Source organism: Lissotriton vulgaris, chromosome 11 (genome assembly GCF_964263255.1).
Source record: "Lissotriton vulgaris chromosome 11, aLisVul1.2, whole genome shotgun sequence".
Taxonomy (NCBI): domain Eukaryota; kingdom Metazoa; phylum Chordata; class Amphibia; order Caudata; family Salamandridae; genus Lissotriton; species Lissotriton vulgaris.
This window is the reverse complement of record NC_141699.1, coordinates 363,864,378-363,879,983: the sequence shown is the minus strand read 5'-3', so window position 1 is coordinate 363,879,983 and position 15,606 is coordinate 363,864,378. Positions and strand designations below refer to the sequence as shown.

The window sequence follows — 15,606 nt, the reverse complement described above, 5'->3', positions numbered from 1 at the left end:
TGTCCTTCCATCAACCCCTGCCCCCAGTACCTCATTCTTGATCACTTTGGTACTGCCTTTGTTCGGTCTATAACCCATATTTTACATGGCTGCTACCTGTGATAAGCTCCCTAGTCTGAGATGCACTGCACTCAATGAAGAGGCTTACTTTATCCATGAGGTGTAACCAGTGAAAAGACGTTAGAATTTAGCTAAACAGGTAATCCCTGGGGAAGAATTCTAATCAAGGCATTACTAAGTATCAGGCACTGTGTTTGGTTGTTCATAATAACTACATTTGACAGTGTAAGGTTAATGTTTTGGCTGGATCGTGCAGCACAATGATGGATAACCAGATTAGATTATGTTAGTGCTTACTTATAACCTGTGTCATATGCATATCAGAACGCGGTTCAGGGTATGGTAGTAAACAAGGAATGTGTACTCTACTGGCAGTTAAAATAGAAATAAGTAATTTTGCAAGAAAGGGAGCATTGTGGATTACGATAATTTTGCAAGCAAGGAGGTAAAGAGTATAAGGATGTTCTCTATGAAGTAAAGACATAACATTGTCAGATTCCCCTGTAGTTCATAAAACATTTGGAAACCCGAGGCCCATGAAGATGACTTTCTTTCCTTCCTATTGACTAAGCCATGCTATGAAGGGACCTCACAGCATGCTATCAAATGAAAGAGCTGTCAAAGGTTGAGAAAATCTTACCTTGAAGATTCCAATGACAGCTTGACTACGTCTTGCAAGGGAATTCAGAACCTGGAGGATACATGAAAAATCAGCAGCATCCATCAACTATATACAATTTATTCATGATCGTTAGATTATGCAATATTATTCTGCCAATTAATCCCAAACATCTCCCTTCACTACACCTCATCACTTGTTTACTTTTTTTTTTAGTTCACAAATTTTTTTATTGAGAGATATACAGAGAGCATTACAGTCAAGAGCATATATCAAGCATGGTTCAAATGTTAATGAAAGCATAGCATAAAGGTAACATAAGGGGGATAAAGTAAATATAAACAATCAGGAAATTAGACATTGCATCAGAACACATTGCGGGTGTCACAACAACAAGAGGTGCGAGACAATCGTACATTCTAGTAAAATCAGTATCTCCATCAGGAGAAGTACATGTGGCTATCAGGCAATCATGGCGGCTTGAACAGGTCGAAGTGAGTGGCGAGCGAGGACCATAGTGTCCTATGTGGAGGACGCCATGGTGTAGAGGCCAGCGCTATATTGTCGGCTCCTCTAAGATTTGAGATCCAGTTGATCCAATGGGGGAAAGAGGCTTTGCCTGTGTCCTTCCAATTATTCAATATGATTTTAATTTTAACCGCCGCCGTCAGGAGCAGGTCAAGTAGGGCTTTGTCATTTTCATTGAGGGTGACGGCTTTGGTAAATCCCAAGACTAAGGTTGCAAATTCTCTCGGGAGAGAAATATGTAGTATTTTGGCTATGAACTCGAAAATTCTATCCCAGTATGCGGTGACACGAGGGCATTTAAATATTAGGTGTTCAAGGTCCCCAACCTCCGCCATACAGTTCCAGCAGGAATCCTCTTCTTTGATGTTGTGCAAGAAGAGTCTCCTGGGCGTCCAGAAGGCTTTGTGGAGTAGCCAGAATTTGGTTTGGGATAGTGTAGGGCTAATTTTGTGTCGTGTGGTTGACTCCCATATTCTGGCCCACTCTACTTCGGAAGTTGGTGTGGAGGAGTATGAATCCCAGTATGCCTGTGTGGAGTTAGTCAGGTTGGACCTCTGTGGACGGATCATTTTGTATATTCTGGACACCTGATGGCCAAGTCTATTGAGTGTGTGTAGGTAGCCAGGAAGGGAGGGGGTGATGTCGTTCAGATCTGCTTTTGTGAGTGCCACCTTGAGGTGCAAGAAATAGTAGAAGTCTATGTGTTGGAGTTGAAATCTACTTTGTAATTCGCAGAAAGTGAGTGGTGACGAACCTTCAAATAGTTGGTGAGGGAAGTATATTCCTCTCTCTATCCAAGTAAGGTTATTTAGTGGCTTCCCTTTGTATAATAGTTTGTTGTTGTGCCACAACGATTCCCATTTCGAGTTACGGAATTGGTGAGGTAAAAATTTGCTTACATGCAGGAGGGCTGCCTTTGTGTGTTTGAAGATGGTTCCTGAATTTACAGTGGGTTGTAGTTTGGTTGTAAGAAGGGCGGCGGGGTCAAGGCCTCGAAGAAGAGATTTTTCCACCGACAGCCACACCGGGGTGTAGTATGTGTGTGGAGTTAGCCAGAATGACCCCTGTCTGGCCAAAAAAGCAGTTTGATAGAGCTTAAAGTCAGCCAGATTGACGCCTCCCAAAGATTTATCAAGACGTAATTTTTTCAGGCTAATTCTGGCCTTTTTTCCTTGCCAAAGGAAGGAGTAAAGCAGTTTATCAAGCTTGGAAAGGAATTCTTTGGAGAAGGTAAGTGGTAGCATTGTGCTCAGGTAGTTGATTAGAGGGGATATCATCATTTTTATTGTTTCCACCCTACCCCACCAGGTGATAAATCGTGGGGACCAGCCATCGAGGATTCTTTTAACTTTTGTCAGTGTCGCCGTCTCGTTGTGCTTGAGTGTACTCAGCAGTTTATCAGTGAATTCTATCCCTAAGTATTTTATAACTTCTGTTTGCCAAGCTAGACCCGAGTTACCAAGGACTTCTTTGGTGGTGAGGATGTTTAGTGGTTTGACTTCGGATTTGTCCTTGTTTAGCTTATATCCAGACAGGGCCGAGTATTTGCTGATAGAGGTCATGAGTCCCTCGATTGATTTGGCTGGATTTTCTGTAGCGATCAATATGTCATCAGCATATGCTGCTAATTTTATTTGAGAATCTCCGAAGGAGACTCCCTGAATGTCTTCATTTTGTTTGATGTCAGTTAGAAGGGGTTCAAGGGCCAGAAGGAATAGTGCCGGTGAAAGTGGGCAACCTCGTCTAGTGCCTTGGTAGAGGCGAAATGGATTGGAAAGGGTGCCGTTGAGTGCTATTCGAGCTGAGGGGGAGGAGTATAGGGCCATCACCATTGTGATGAAGGAGTGACCGAGGTTGAATGAGTGCATACAGTGTTGAAGAAAGGACCATGAAACCTTATCGAAAGCTTTTTCAGCGTCCGGGGTGATCGCGGCCATTGGAGATTGGCAATTGTTAGCTTTCTCTAGTATATGGCACAGGAGTCTGGTATTGTCGTTCGACATCCTGTGCTTCAGGAAGCCAACTTGCGATGGGCTTATATCTTGCAATCAAGATTTATTAGAGAGATGGGGCAGTAGTTTTTGGTTTGGAGAGGGTCTTTCCCTTCTTTAGGGATTACAATTATTGTAGCCTCACTCATTGAGGGTGAAATACACCCAGTGGACGCGGTAGAATTGAAAACAGTATGGAGCGTCGGGGTAAGTTGGTTTTTAAAGGCTTTATAAAAAGATGCAGTGAAGCCGTCCGAGCCGGGGGCTTTGTTGTTTTTCAGAGATTTGATGGCCACTGAGATCTCTGTTTTACTGATGGGGGAACCTAATTTTAGTTTGTCAGCTTCTGATAATTTAGGGAGGTCGAGAGACTCAAGGTAGTCGGTGCAAGCTGCTGAAATGGACCAATCATTTGGCCTGTCCAACAAAAGAAAGTCCACATGTCCGAACCAACAAGACGCAGTCAGTTAGTTTCATTGCTTTTTGTTATTTCTACAGAAGATTTGCGGCGGTTGCCTCATGATAGACCTTTCTTCGAAGTACTTTATTCGACTCATGACTTCCGGCCATAAAAACCGACATTCAGTCTCTCCGAGTCCTCAGTACCGTGAGTTTATAGTCTAGGCCTCCTAGGCCAAATCAGTGACTTCTTGTAATGTAAGACTACTTGTGCTTCTTAATGATCCTTGCTCTGTGTAGCTTGTTACAATTAGTGCAATTAGTACAATTAATACAACATGCTCACTTCCAGGTAGCTCCCACACTCCTAGATCTAATACTCCACCGACTTCGACTTTGTTGTGGGTCTTTGATGTGGGTAGGTTAACCCAAAAGGTGCACCAAGTGCGTGATACCTGCATAGATCCATTGCCTTGAAAAACAGTTCCTTGACTACTTATTTTCAAAATTAGAGCAATACCTAAACCTGGCTTGCTTAATAGTAAAACAGTTCCTTGCCTACTTATTTTTCAATAATAGGTCATTATCTAAGGAAGGCTTGCTTAAAAGTATGTTTGCTAAAATTTTTATTCTGAGACACTTACTTGTTTGATTTACTATCCAACTACGTTTAACTTTGGGATTGCTACTATGTACTTACCACTGTTATTGTTATCACTTGTTTACTTTAAAGGGCCCTCATTTGTATCGAAACTAAATGTTTTCTTATCATTGGTCACTTTGCAAACCAACATCTCTACAGCACATAATACAATACATTGTCAAGTACATCCTGCTGCCCAGTGTCGTGTCTAGGCTATTGTGTCTTAGGTCAGACATTGTCTCTCTTCACCATCACTGTCCATCTTGACAGTCATCTCTTTAATGCTAATTTTCACTTGTCTTCCAATATGTCCTTGGTACTGTCAACTTTTCCACACATCTTGTCACAGTACATCCAACTTACCATCCAACATATTCTTAAAGCCAATGTCTATTACACACATTTTTACATCACCAGCATGCACCTTTCCCAGTAATGCCATCATAACCCAAATTTGACTTTTGCACTGTTGCAATAAATGTGTAAATGCGTGTTGATTAGTGCAATTACTTTAAATAACCGTTGTTGGACCACATTTATTTTCACTTCCATTAGCCATGAAAAGGTCAACTTCGAGTTTTTGTTATCGCAGTATAGAAAAGACAATATGAAAGGCACATTTTTACTTCCTCATATATTGCACGTAACAATCACTTCCCTAAAAGGCATAATAGTTGCACTATTTCTTGAGATAAATTTGACCTTAATGCACATATTTAACAACTTTCATCCTGGGTCTAGATAAATACATTTGTTAAAACAAATACACATGGAGTGGGGGGAGAGTGTGGCTCCGGACCCCTCTACGATCTGTCTCCGTCCTGATACTCCTCCAGTGGCATCCTTTCAACTGGGGCACCTCTTACCTTAGGTTGCCCTCCCCCGCAGCAATCCAGAGGCAAATAAGTGCCAGTGGAGACTGGGGGCGATGACCTGATGAGCAGCCCGCTTAGGCTAAAATGGCAGCGGCCAGACCAATCCCCCGGAGGCCGGCTCTGTGAATCTAGAGAGAGCCGTTGCACCAAATACGAAGTGCACCGCAGACCCCGCTGCCTGACCTCTAGGGTGGCGCAAGGCTTCCCCCATGCCATTGCCTACAGCGGCTTTGGGAGCCTGGCGGAGCCACGGCGCCTGAGATGGCAGCCCACCCCTGAGAAGGGCAGCCGGAACCTACACAATCATATGAGGTGAGGAGGGGACCCTGAGACAGGCAGCGGAAATCCTGCACTGCCCCCGGATTCAGCGGTGAACCCCAGCGGTCTTTGAGGAGCAACCATTAGAGATAACTGGCCTGCGACCGGCGGGGCACCCCGGGCGGATCGATGACTGGTGAGGGCAGTGAATGATCTGGGGGAACCGTGAACTGTCGGCGTTCCCCCATTGACGAATCCTGCCTCCTCCGGTCCCGCTGCTGGTAGCACAGGTGCTAACTGTCCCCCGACCTGCAGAGATCAGTACTGCCCTGTACCTGGTTGCTTGTGATTGATCTGCAATCGGAATGAGGGCCTGCAGCTGAGGCCGGCTGGTGAAGCTCAACACACCACACAAAGTGAGGGAGAGGCGTCTGGGAAGGAGAAGCGTGCTACTGCACTGCCCCCTGGGATGGTGACGATCCCTGACTGCTGAGGTGCTTCAGGCGAGAGGACTAAATAGAGGCAACTGACCTGCGATCGGCAGGGCACCTTGGGAGAGAAGATAGTCGGCACGGGGCGTGGCTTATTCCTATGGCAGTCACAGGTGAGCCCAGGGGCCTTGCGGTGGGTGCCCCCTGGGTTCGGGCCCTGCTTCCCCGACCACCTGCCTCCGGGTGGCAAGCTGGTAACTGATGACTGGGGCAGCCCGGCGGGACTGAGACGCGTGTCCAGGTCCAACCGGACTAAGGAGGCTACTCGCGAATCTCAGCCTGCGGTCGGCAGGACATAGCTGCGGGCCTCGACGTGTTGCCTGCCTGAACCTCGAGTAAGGAGACAAATGCGGCAGCTGGAGACCCACACATGGGCATTGGGGTCAAGGGGGTGGGGGGAGTAAGTGCAACTTGACCAGCGGGAACTCTCATCTGCCTGCAAGAGAGGGCCCCTCTCCTCCAACACACATAGTCCTGCACGGAGAGAGACAATACCAGGCCTGCCGCTACCCTCGCTGACGGACAGATGACACCAGAGTGATAATGCACACCAAGCAGTGGCCGATCCCTGGGCGTGCGACATTGCGGGATGGACGGAGAACGCACCGACCCTCCAGAGACTCCGGATGTGCATGACGCCTGGCACTGCCCAATTTATAGACTGCTGCCCAGAACTGAAGGTCCACGGCTGAAGAAGGCAGCACTACTGGGCCACTTGAGGGCTCAACAGTGACCACAACTAGGCCCGGAGAAACCCATGGTGCCCCCCCCCCCCCCAGCCTCCTACACTCCACTCCAGCACATACAAGAGTTCACACAATCCAGTGTACCACCGAGGGGGAACTGCCAGTCTTACCCCCCGGCCCGGACGTGCCCCAGATGGACTTTCCCATCTTTAACATCCCAAGCATAACAGGAGACCTGAGCCGATGGACACAATGACTCAGGCACTCCGGCCTCAATAGCCAGCAGAGACCTAACTGAGTCCACGAAATCCCAATGCACAGCTAAACTGACCAACGTCTCTGAGGTCTAAACATCGAAGGCATGGCGGGACTGAGTCACTGTCTTGGTGAGACCAAGCGCCCATGGGGAAGGATAGAGGAGCTAAACCCGTGTCGACTCAGATCAGAATGGAGCAATATGCAATCAATGGCTCTGGGCATGGAGAGTCCGCACCTCCTACGACTACCCACTCGGATGGGGAGCTGGCCACCATCCTGCAGGCCATCAAGGCCTGTCAAGAGTCAATGGAGACAAAGATAGGGGAGGTAAGAGTAGACATGGCCCTCCTTAGGCAGGGACCGTAACGCAACCGCTCATATCACCGAATCTGAATCCTGCATCTCGGAGGTCGAGGATGATGTCTCCAGCCTGAAGGCACAAGCGAAGCAGCTTCTTTCCCACACGACTGATGATCTTCATAGGCAGGCTGAGGATGCGGAAACCAGATCGATTCAAAATAATCTGCGCCTGTTGGGTCTACTGGAGGGTCCAGAGCCCTCACAAATAAACACTTTCATCAAAAACGTGATTAAATCCTGGATGCCCCTGAACGCACTGTCAACGTGGTTTGTGGTAGAGAGGGCCCATGGGGCACTTGCACCCAAACAGCCAAGGGGAGCCCCACAGTGGCCAAAAATAGCAAAGATCCAGAATTTTAGGGACTGTGACGCCATTCTGCGGGAAGCCAGCTCCTGATCAGAGTTGTACCACAACGGCGCAAAAATTATGATTTTCCCTGATTACACAAGGAAGTGCAAGCCCAAAGAAGATCATACACTCTTCTTTGACACACCGGAGGCGGCATGGACCTGGGTGACTGAGGATCGCCCAGTCTGCTCACTGACAGGCAAGCCTCAACCTGAGCCATTGAAGGGACCACAGGCGGGCGCAACGGAGGGTACCCATGCGAGTCGCACTGGATCCCGCAAAAGGCACAATGCCTGTGGCACGACGTCTGACTCGCCAGCAGGGTCTCTTCGAGAGAGGGGCAGATCGTCGAGATCTCAAGAAACAGCAAGAACCCGGGAGAACGCTGAGAGGCCCAGCCCGACACACGAGCAGCACTCCATAGACTCTCCAGGGCCAATCTCTGAGGAAACCAACCTTTCTGCAGCCTCCATATTGACATACTACTAATGACTTAAACTGGAGGAACATGAATACTTAATTTTAGAGGGGCCCAACGCATCAACCTACACTATGGTACCTTAGTTAATGTCCTTACACTTTTAGTCTCTGTTTACCAGGCGACAGATGCTTCAATTGGGGAAGTAAAGGGGGTGGGGAGGATTAGAATTCGGGGTAGGGAATGTTCTCCCTCGTTTTCCTTTGGTTAGTGTTAATCTGTATCTCTGCAACACTGTGTACAGTATCTACGATGTTTCCCTGCACTGTCCGAATAATACAGTTGAATGCTCTCATCCACCCGAAAAGCCTAACCCTTGGAAACAGCTAAGTATCCCAGACCTCTGGCCACACACGTTACAACCCTACCCTATTGTGAGATTGAACCCCTTAGAGTCCTATCATGAAGACTCTTAGATAAAATTAAAGTGACTGTGATTTTAAATTATGCACGGAGGGTCCACCAGGATGACCTTCTATTGCAGGTGATGCACCTGATGGGGAATTAATGCCCTATTTTGGCGCGTCAGCGATTCCACAGGGTGTGGCACTCAGGGTTCACTAGAGGGAATAGCGGTATGGCGATCAATCTGAGACATTCCCTCCACTTCACACCGTCCCGCATGGTGTGCGACCCTCAGGGCCATTTTGACGACTTCACAGGTACCCTCAGGAACACACCCATACATCTGATGTCAATATATGCCCCACCGGCAAACCTAGAGCCCACTCTCCACGCATCGGTGGAGACAATATCCTCCCTCCCCCAAAGTCTGACGGTAATTGAAAGAGATTTCAATGCTGTCCCCGAACCAGCCAAAAATTCCACGAGCTCAACATCCTCCCATAAAAAAATAGGGGCTAAACGTCTCGGAGACTGGTCCTCCAAACTGGGTCTCTGCGACGTCTGACGTACTTGGCACCCTAGAACACAATATGCGCACAATTCGACTGCACATCGCACCCCCTCCCGCATTGACCTCGTCTTCATGACTGCAACAGACTGCAGGTCAGTTGCAGAGGTCCAAATCGTGGCACGAGGCATATCAGTATTCTATCAAAAAAGGGAGGAAGAGGGAAAAGGAACCAGGCTCACCCTCCTCAAATTAACATTAAGCATAAATCCCTTGAGACCAAGGATCGAGAGCCTGGCTTATCAGTCACTAGTATTCACAACACTTATTGGAGTTGGAATTGCTTTAATTTACAGATGAAAGAAATACCTTTTTCTTTCTTGTGTCCCCTCACTCACCAGGGTTTCTCCACAGTGACATGCTTCATCATTGGGGCCATTCTAGCCCTCTACGGACTGGGGCATGCTGCGACTTGCGAACTACGTAGGAGCACTTCAAGGGATGGACTATGTGTGGTTCAAGGTGTGTTGTGAAATAGAGTGGTATTAATTAAGTGGGTTAAAACCATCTACCTAGTGATCTACAAATGATTTATTCTTGCTCCTAGGGGGTACATTAAAAACGGGGTCCTAGGGATCCTACTAATAATGAGTCAGGTGTGCCAAGCAGTTTCTGTCAACATGTTTCGAGCTTCCCCAAGCTCTTCTTCAGGACTACGCAGGGACCAGCCCTTTGTTTGCCACTCCTAAACGTGCTCAAGTGAAATATTTAATAAAACAAATATTATTTTCAATGCTGCAATAATAAGGCATACATTAGTACATACGCTAGTAATGATCACGTAGTATCTGTAAGAGAAAAGAAGAAAAACCTGTATGGTTAAGGTGTTGCATGGCCCCTCAATATCATGACCAATTTTGAACATACACCATCCACAGATCAATGGTTTATCTGTTTTTTTTTGTCCATGCTTGTATGTGATAAAGAAAGGCCAGATGCTGTGTGATTAAAAACCGTGTGTCATAGCATACTTTCATTCGCACTCAGTGGTTAAACGCACACATATAACATAAATAAGTGAGACAGACCATTACATACATGTAAAGAGACCTAACTTGGCCCCCTTGGTCGCGGAGTGTTGTTCGTATCCCTTCCAATCTACGAAAAGAATAGGGGAGAAAAATTGCTGTTTAGTATTCGGCAATGCTATGGCGTTGAAGTGCCGCGATGTCGGTATATAGTAGTACTGCCAAAAAAGGACATAGTGATTAAAGTAAGGGCCACTGCTGTCCGCTCTCGGTCGGGACCTGTGGAGTTGGTAATCTCTTACTTGGAGCTCGGAAAAGCCAGGCTTAGTCACTTACACTGCAACCTCCGGACCGCATCTTGAGAGGTGTGCATCCGGCGGTTGTTTAAATGCTGCTACTTCCGCGTTGTCATCGCGGTTGTGTCTGGACTGTGAAAGAGTCTTCCTGGTCGGCTAGGCACGTTATGTCGGCCATCTTGGGGGGATTATTTTTGAATGAAGAACTCTAAACCTTTACGTGTTGGAAGCTCATTAATCCGTTAATGTTATTTTTCAGTGATCTGTTCGATGGTCAAGGCCCAAAAAAGTAATTTACGATTTTTTCGGGAAAGGGTAGATTTTCTAGCGTGTCAGTGTATAGACCGTATTGAGGTCGTTCTAAAAAAGACGAGGGGCCATCTTGGGGGGGATGTGTGGCCTACTGAGAGGAAATTATGAAAAAATGATGTGCGAAGTATGTAGACAAATAATTTTATGTTGCTACCTCGAAATAAGTCATTTTGTTTTACTATGGATATTCAGGCCCCGTCGAGGTCGTTTCTACAAGTGGGAATACAACCATCACAGGGAAGTTCAAAGTATTCATGGAAAGACACTGCTCACTATCCATATATATTCATAGGGGAACCAGTTGTGGATAACTTCATACATGCACAATCTCAGTGTCATAAGCGCATTGTGTACCATGGGTGCTGACTAATTGACCAATTGTTAAATGAGTAGTTCTCGTTTTTGGACATATGTAGGGGTAAATGGGTACCTCCTCTGCCTTAATTACCATTAGTAGCCAATCTCGAGAAAAACTGGTGCTACTATGTATCCTAAAAACTCATTCCCATCGCGATCAGCATTAGTGAAGCATAGAGCCAACTGTTGAATTATCATTGTGTGAGCTGCCCCCATGGTATATCGTCATTGAGGCCTTGGGTGTCAGAGCGCAATTTAAAGACCCAATGTTGTTCTTTCTCAAGCAGTTTTTTATCCATGTGTATTTGGTTCTGTACAGTTTCCAGGACCACCCACCTCATATCATTCGGGGTGTGTAATTTTTCAAGGAAATGTGTTGTCATTTTGGTACTGGTACGTTTGCATCTAATATTACTCCGGTGCTCTGTAATGCGTGTGCTAACCTTCCTTGTTGTCATACCCACGTAGTGTAAGTTACAAGTACAAGTAATCATATAGACCACCCCTGTTGTATTACAATTTGAAAAAGACCTAAGGTCCCATATTAATCCATTGTTGCAATGGATTTGTTTTGGTGCCGTGGTCAGGTGGCAAACGCTGCAGTTTGTACAGGGGTAATGGCCTGCAGGGAGAGGGTGTAGCAGGCGTGCTGCGCCCACAGAACCCTGTGGTTCTCTTGGTCGTGTGTGGACCACAAAGTTTCTCAGATTTTTGCCCTTACGGTGACTGAACATTGGTTTTTCAAAATCCAAGTCCCGCTATTAAGAGTTCTCCAATGTTTCTTCACTATTTTAGCTACTTGGTCAGAGGCCACATTATAAGTCGTTATGCAGATTGGTCGTTTCTTGGTGTTTTCATCAATGATCTTGGGTTCTAAAAGAGCTTCACGGTTATTATTCGAAGCTCTTTTCTTTGATTTTTGCACAATATGCCTGGGGTAGTTTCTCAGAAGGAGTTTATCGCTCAGATCTTTGGCCTGGACGTTGAAGTCTCTCTTTTCAGAACAGTTACGTCTAAGACGTCAAAATTGCCCAAAGGGTAAATTCTCCCTTAGTTGTCGCGGGTGGAAACTGTCGAATCTGAGAAGACAGTTCCTGGCTGTGGGTTTAAAATGTGTGGTTGTGGTGAGTCTGCCTTCCTGCGCTTGTGTATTAAGATCTAGAAAAACAAGGCTGGAACTGCTCATTGATGATGTAAATTTAAAAAAAGGATCTTGTAAGTTAAGCCATCGTAGGAAAAGCGTGACTCCATTCTCATCACCCTCCCAGATCAATAGCACATCATCTATGTATCGTTTCCATAGTTGGAAGTGGCTCAAGTGGGGGTTGTTAGGATGTAGGATCTTTTGTCTCTCTAGATGGTGGACGTACAATCCCGCCACGCTCGGCGCGAAAGTACTCCCCATGCTTGTGCCATGCTTCTAGCAGTACAGATTTTCTTGAAATTGGAAAAAAAAATTCTGTGTATGCAAGGCGACAACATTCAAGTACCACATGCCATGGGGTGTGGTATTGCCATACTTCCTCATACAGGATTTCTAGGGTCTCTCTATGTGGGGGACTCGTGTAGAGACTCTCTAAGTCAAGGCCCACTAGTATGTGGGTCATGGGGTCGTATTGCAGGTCTTTGATGAGACACAGGACAGCTTTGGTGTCTTGCAGGTAAGTGTCTGTCTTCTGTATAAGTGGTCTCAAAAACGCATCTGTGAATTTAGACAGGGGCTCTAAGATGGAACCAATCCCTGAGACTATTGGTCTTCCTGGAGGTTTTTCCATGGTCTTGTGGATCTTTGGGATCGTATAGAAGTAGGGGATGGTAGGATCTTTATTTTCAAGAAACTTTGGCTCTTTTTTAGACATCCAGTCATTAGTCAGGGATTCTTCTACCAGACTGGCTATCTCTATACACGTAAACGTTCTGTGGGGTTGGTGTCAATGATTTCATAGTTTCGTTCGTCCGCTAGGAGGCGGAAGCACTCTGTATTATAGTCTGTTGTGTTCTGCACCACAATGGCGCCCCCCTTGTCCGCTGGTTTGATTGTTATAGATGTTTCATTAGACAGTTGTCTAATCGCTTCCATCTCTCTCTTGCTAGTGTTATGGAAGGTTTTTGTCATTTTAGGATCTATTTCAGTTATTTCTTTTAGGACAGCTTTTTCAAAAGTCATTAGTTCAACTGGCATACTGCTGGCCGGTGGGGTGAACCTTGATTTTTTTCCTAGTCCTGTGTCGCTGTTATTAGTGTTCACTTATGCTTTGTCTTTAAAGAATATATCCAATTTGATTTTGCGGATGAATTCCTTCACTTCGCAACATAGTTTGAATTTGTACAGGGTAGCTGTGGGTACGAAACCTAAGCCCTTTTCTAGTACTGTGGTTTGGTCTGTTGTCAGTCTGGAGTCAGATAGGTTGACCACGAGACTCAGTGGTTGCTGGTTGATGGTACATTCGGGGGCCCATGCTGCCAGTGTGGCTCCTGCTGGTTTCCAGAGGTTGTGCCCATTGCACTTGTTGTCCTCGTCTTGTTCTTCCTCGTTGGGGCATTTTGCCTCTCCCTAAAAAAGGCTGCTGTTGTTGTTCCAGGCATTGGGTGTTATCCCAATATGGGTAAGGTTGTTGTTGGCAAGGTCGATGAAAAGGTGGTGGGCCGTAAAAGTATTATGGAGGAGGGCCAAAAGGTGGTGCTCCCTGGTATGTGGGCCACCCGAAACTCCCTAGATTCCTCATTTGGCCACCCCTTGCTCTCCTGTTCCTCGTCTGGTTGCGATTAAAGCTTGAATCCGATGTACCGGATCCGGTTTCGGATCCCTAACTATCCATATTGTAAGAAAACAAGTTACTTACCTGTAACTTTGGTTCCCCAGTATTGGTAACTTTCATAGATTCCCATGCTTTGCATCATTCCCCGTCGTCCGAAAGGGAGCCTCTGTAAATAAAGAAATAACATAATCATAGAAACAAAAGAGAAAATAGGCCTAGGCCTCATCTCATTTTGTAGCATATCACCCTCTTTGTGTAAAAGAGCCCAAACTTTCCGCAAGGACCAATCAGAACAGCCTCACCCCTTAGAACCTTCCTGGAGAGCTCAGAGCCTCAGATTTTCATAGCCATTGTGCAAACAGCCACCATCTCAGTAAAAAGGCCGAGCTTTCCCCGGGGAGGCGGGTGGGCGCATGGGAATCTATGAAAGTTACCAATACTGGGGAACCAAAGTTACAGGTAAGTAACTTGTTTTCTTACCCCAGTATTGGAACTTTCATAGATTCCCATGCTTTGTATCAGAATAGCTAGCAGTAAATCACCAAAGCACATTTTGTTAGATACATGGCATCACAAAACCAGAAGACCATTCTTATAGCATACTTTGCTAAATTGCAACCAAGAAATAAAAAACATTGCTGACACCAAAAAATGTGCTTACCAGGATGGAGGGATTGTAGGGAAAGCTCACCTCTTATTGAAAAAGATTCCTAAGGACTGCTTCACCAACAGCAGCGTCGTCCCGTACTGCAGACTCTAGGCAGTAGTGCTTTCTGAAGGTATGTGTACTGCTCCACGTCGCTGCCCTGCATATGTCTTTGATAGTGACTCCAGAGAAAAGAGCCACCGACGATGCATCAGATCCCTTGGAATGTGCACGGACCTTTCTGTCCAGGGGCTTGCCCGCCTCCTGATGGCAGAATTGAATCGCACAGGAGATCCAGCGTGAAATGCCACTCTTTGCCAAAGGAAACCCCTTCCGCAGTGCGCTGTAGCACACAAATAACTGCGATGACTTTCTAAATGACCGTGTGCGTTCTATGTAAAATTTCAAACATCTTTGAACGTCCAAAGAATGTTCCGCCGGAGTAGAAGGACGCGGAATAAATGACTTTAAGATCAAGGGTTCAATCAAATGGAATTCAGACGGCACCTTTGGGATAAATTTCGGATTGGTGCGAAGGATAAGCACATCCTTTTTAGGGCGAGCCTGGAATTAGCATCCGAAGGATGCGTCCAGGTGGAGAACTATAGCTAGCTGACTCGGGGGAATGAAGGACAAGAAAGTGCCACGCGCTTCTCTCCTTCTGGATTTCACTGCGTGCACGCGCACCCACATTCACGCATGCGCACAGCCACACGCATACACAGCCACAAGCATAAACAGGCACACACACCCCCCACCCCCCCCCCCCACAGTCACACACACCCCCTCCCTCCCTACAGTAACACACACACACACGCATACACACAGACTCCAAGACACATACACACACGCACGCTCACACACATACACAGCCCCCCGCCGCCACACGCGCGCACACGCCCCCCGCCCTCAGCAGCAACAAGCCCCACTCACCGGATTCCTTGGTGCGGCGGCTCTCGTCTCATCGGCAGCTGCAGGGCCCGGCAGCAGGACTCTTCCTCCCTCCTTCGGCACCTGGGCGCAGGGTAGGCTCCTGCCTGCTCCGGTGCTCCAAACAGCTGCGGCTCTTCCGTGGGAGGCAGGGTAGGCTCCCGCCCTCCTACTTCCTGTTTCCGGTTGTCCCGCCCGGCCTGCCTGACTTCCTGGTCGCAGGCCGGCGGCGATGTTCAGTTTGTACCGGGCTCAGGCCCGCACCATTTTTTTTTTTTTTTTTTTTTTTTAATTTTATTTTTGTTGCAGCATCAAAGTTACACAGCTTACGTATTTCCCAGTCAGTTTGCACACTCCGCCCACCCCTCTATCGTCCCACCTGCATCACACAGCCATTCAGCCCACATCCCGGAGGCTGGGCGGCAAAAGT

The 15,606-nt window shown here is 46.9% G+C and overlaps 1 protein-coding gene across 1 annotated transcript in view; it reads right to left on the bottom strand.

Moving 5' to 3' along the window:
* Positions 1 to 15,606, bottom strand: part of LOC147679783 (myoferlin-like) — a 1,922,797-nt gene that overhangs the window by 977,891 nt on the left and 929,300 nt on the right. Inside the window, exon 9 of the mRNA XM_086942477.1 lies at positions 701 to 751. Coding sequence (XP_086798603.1) covers positions 701 to 751 — 51 coding nt within the window. The remainder of the gene's footprint in view (positions 1 to 700; positions 752 to 15,606) is intronic.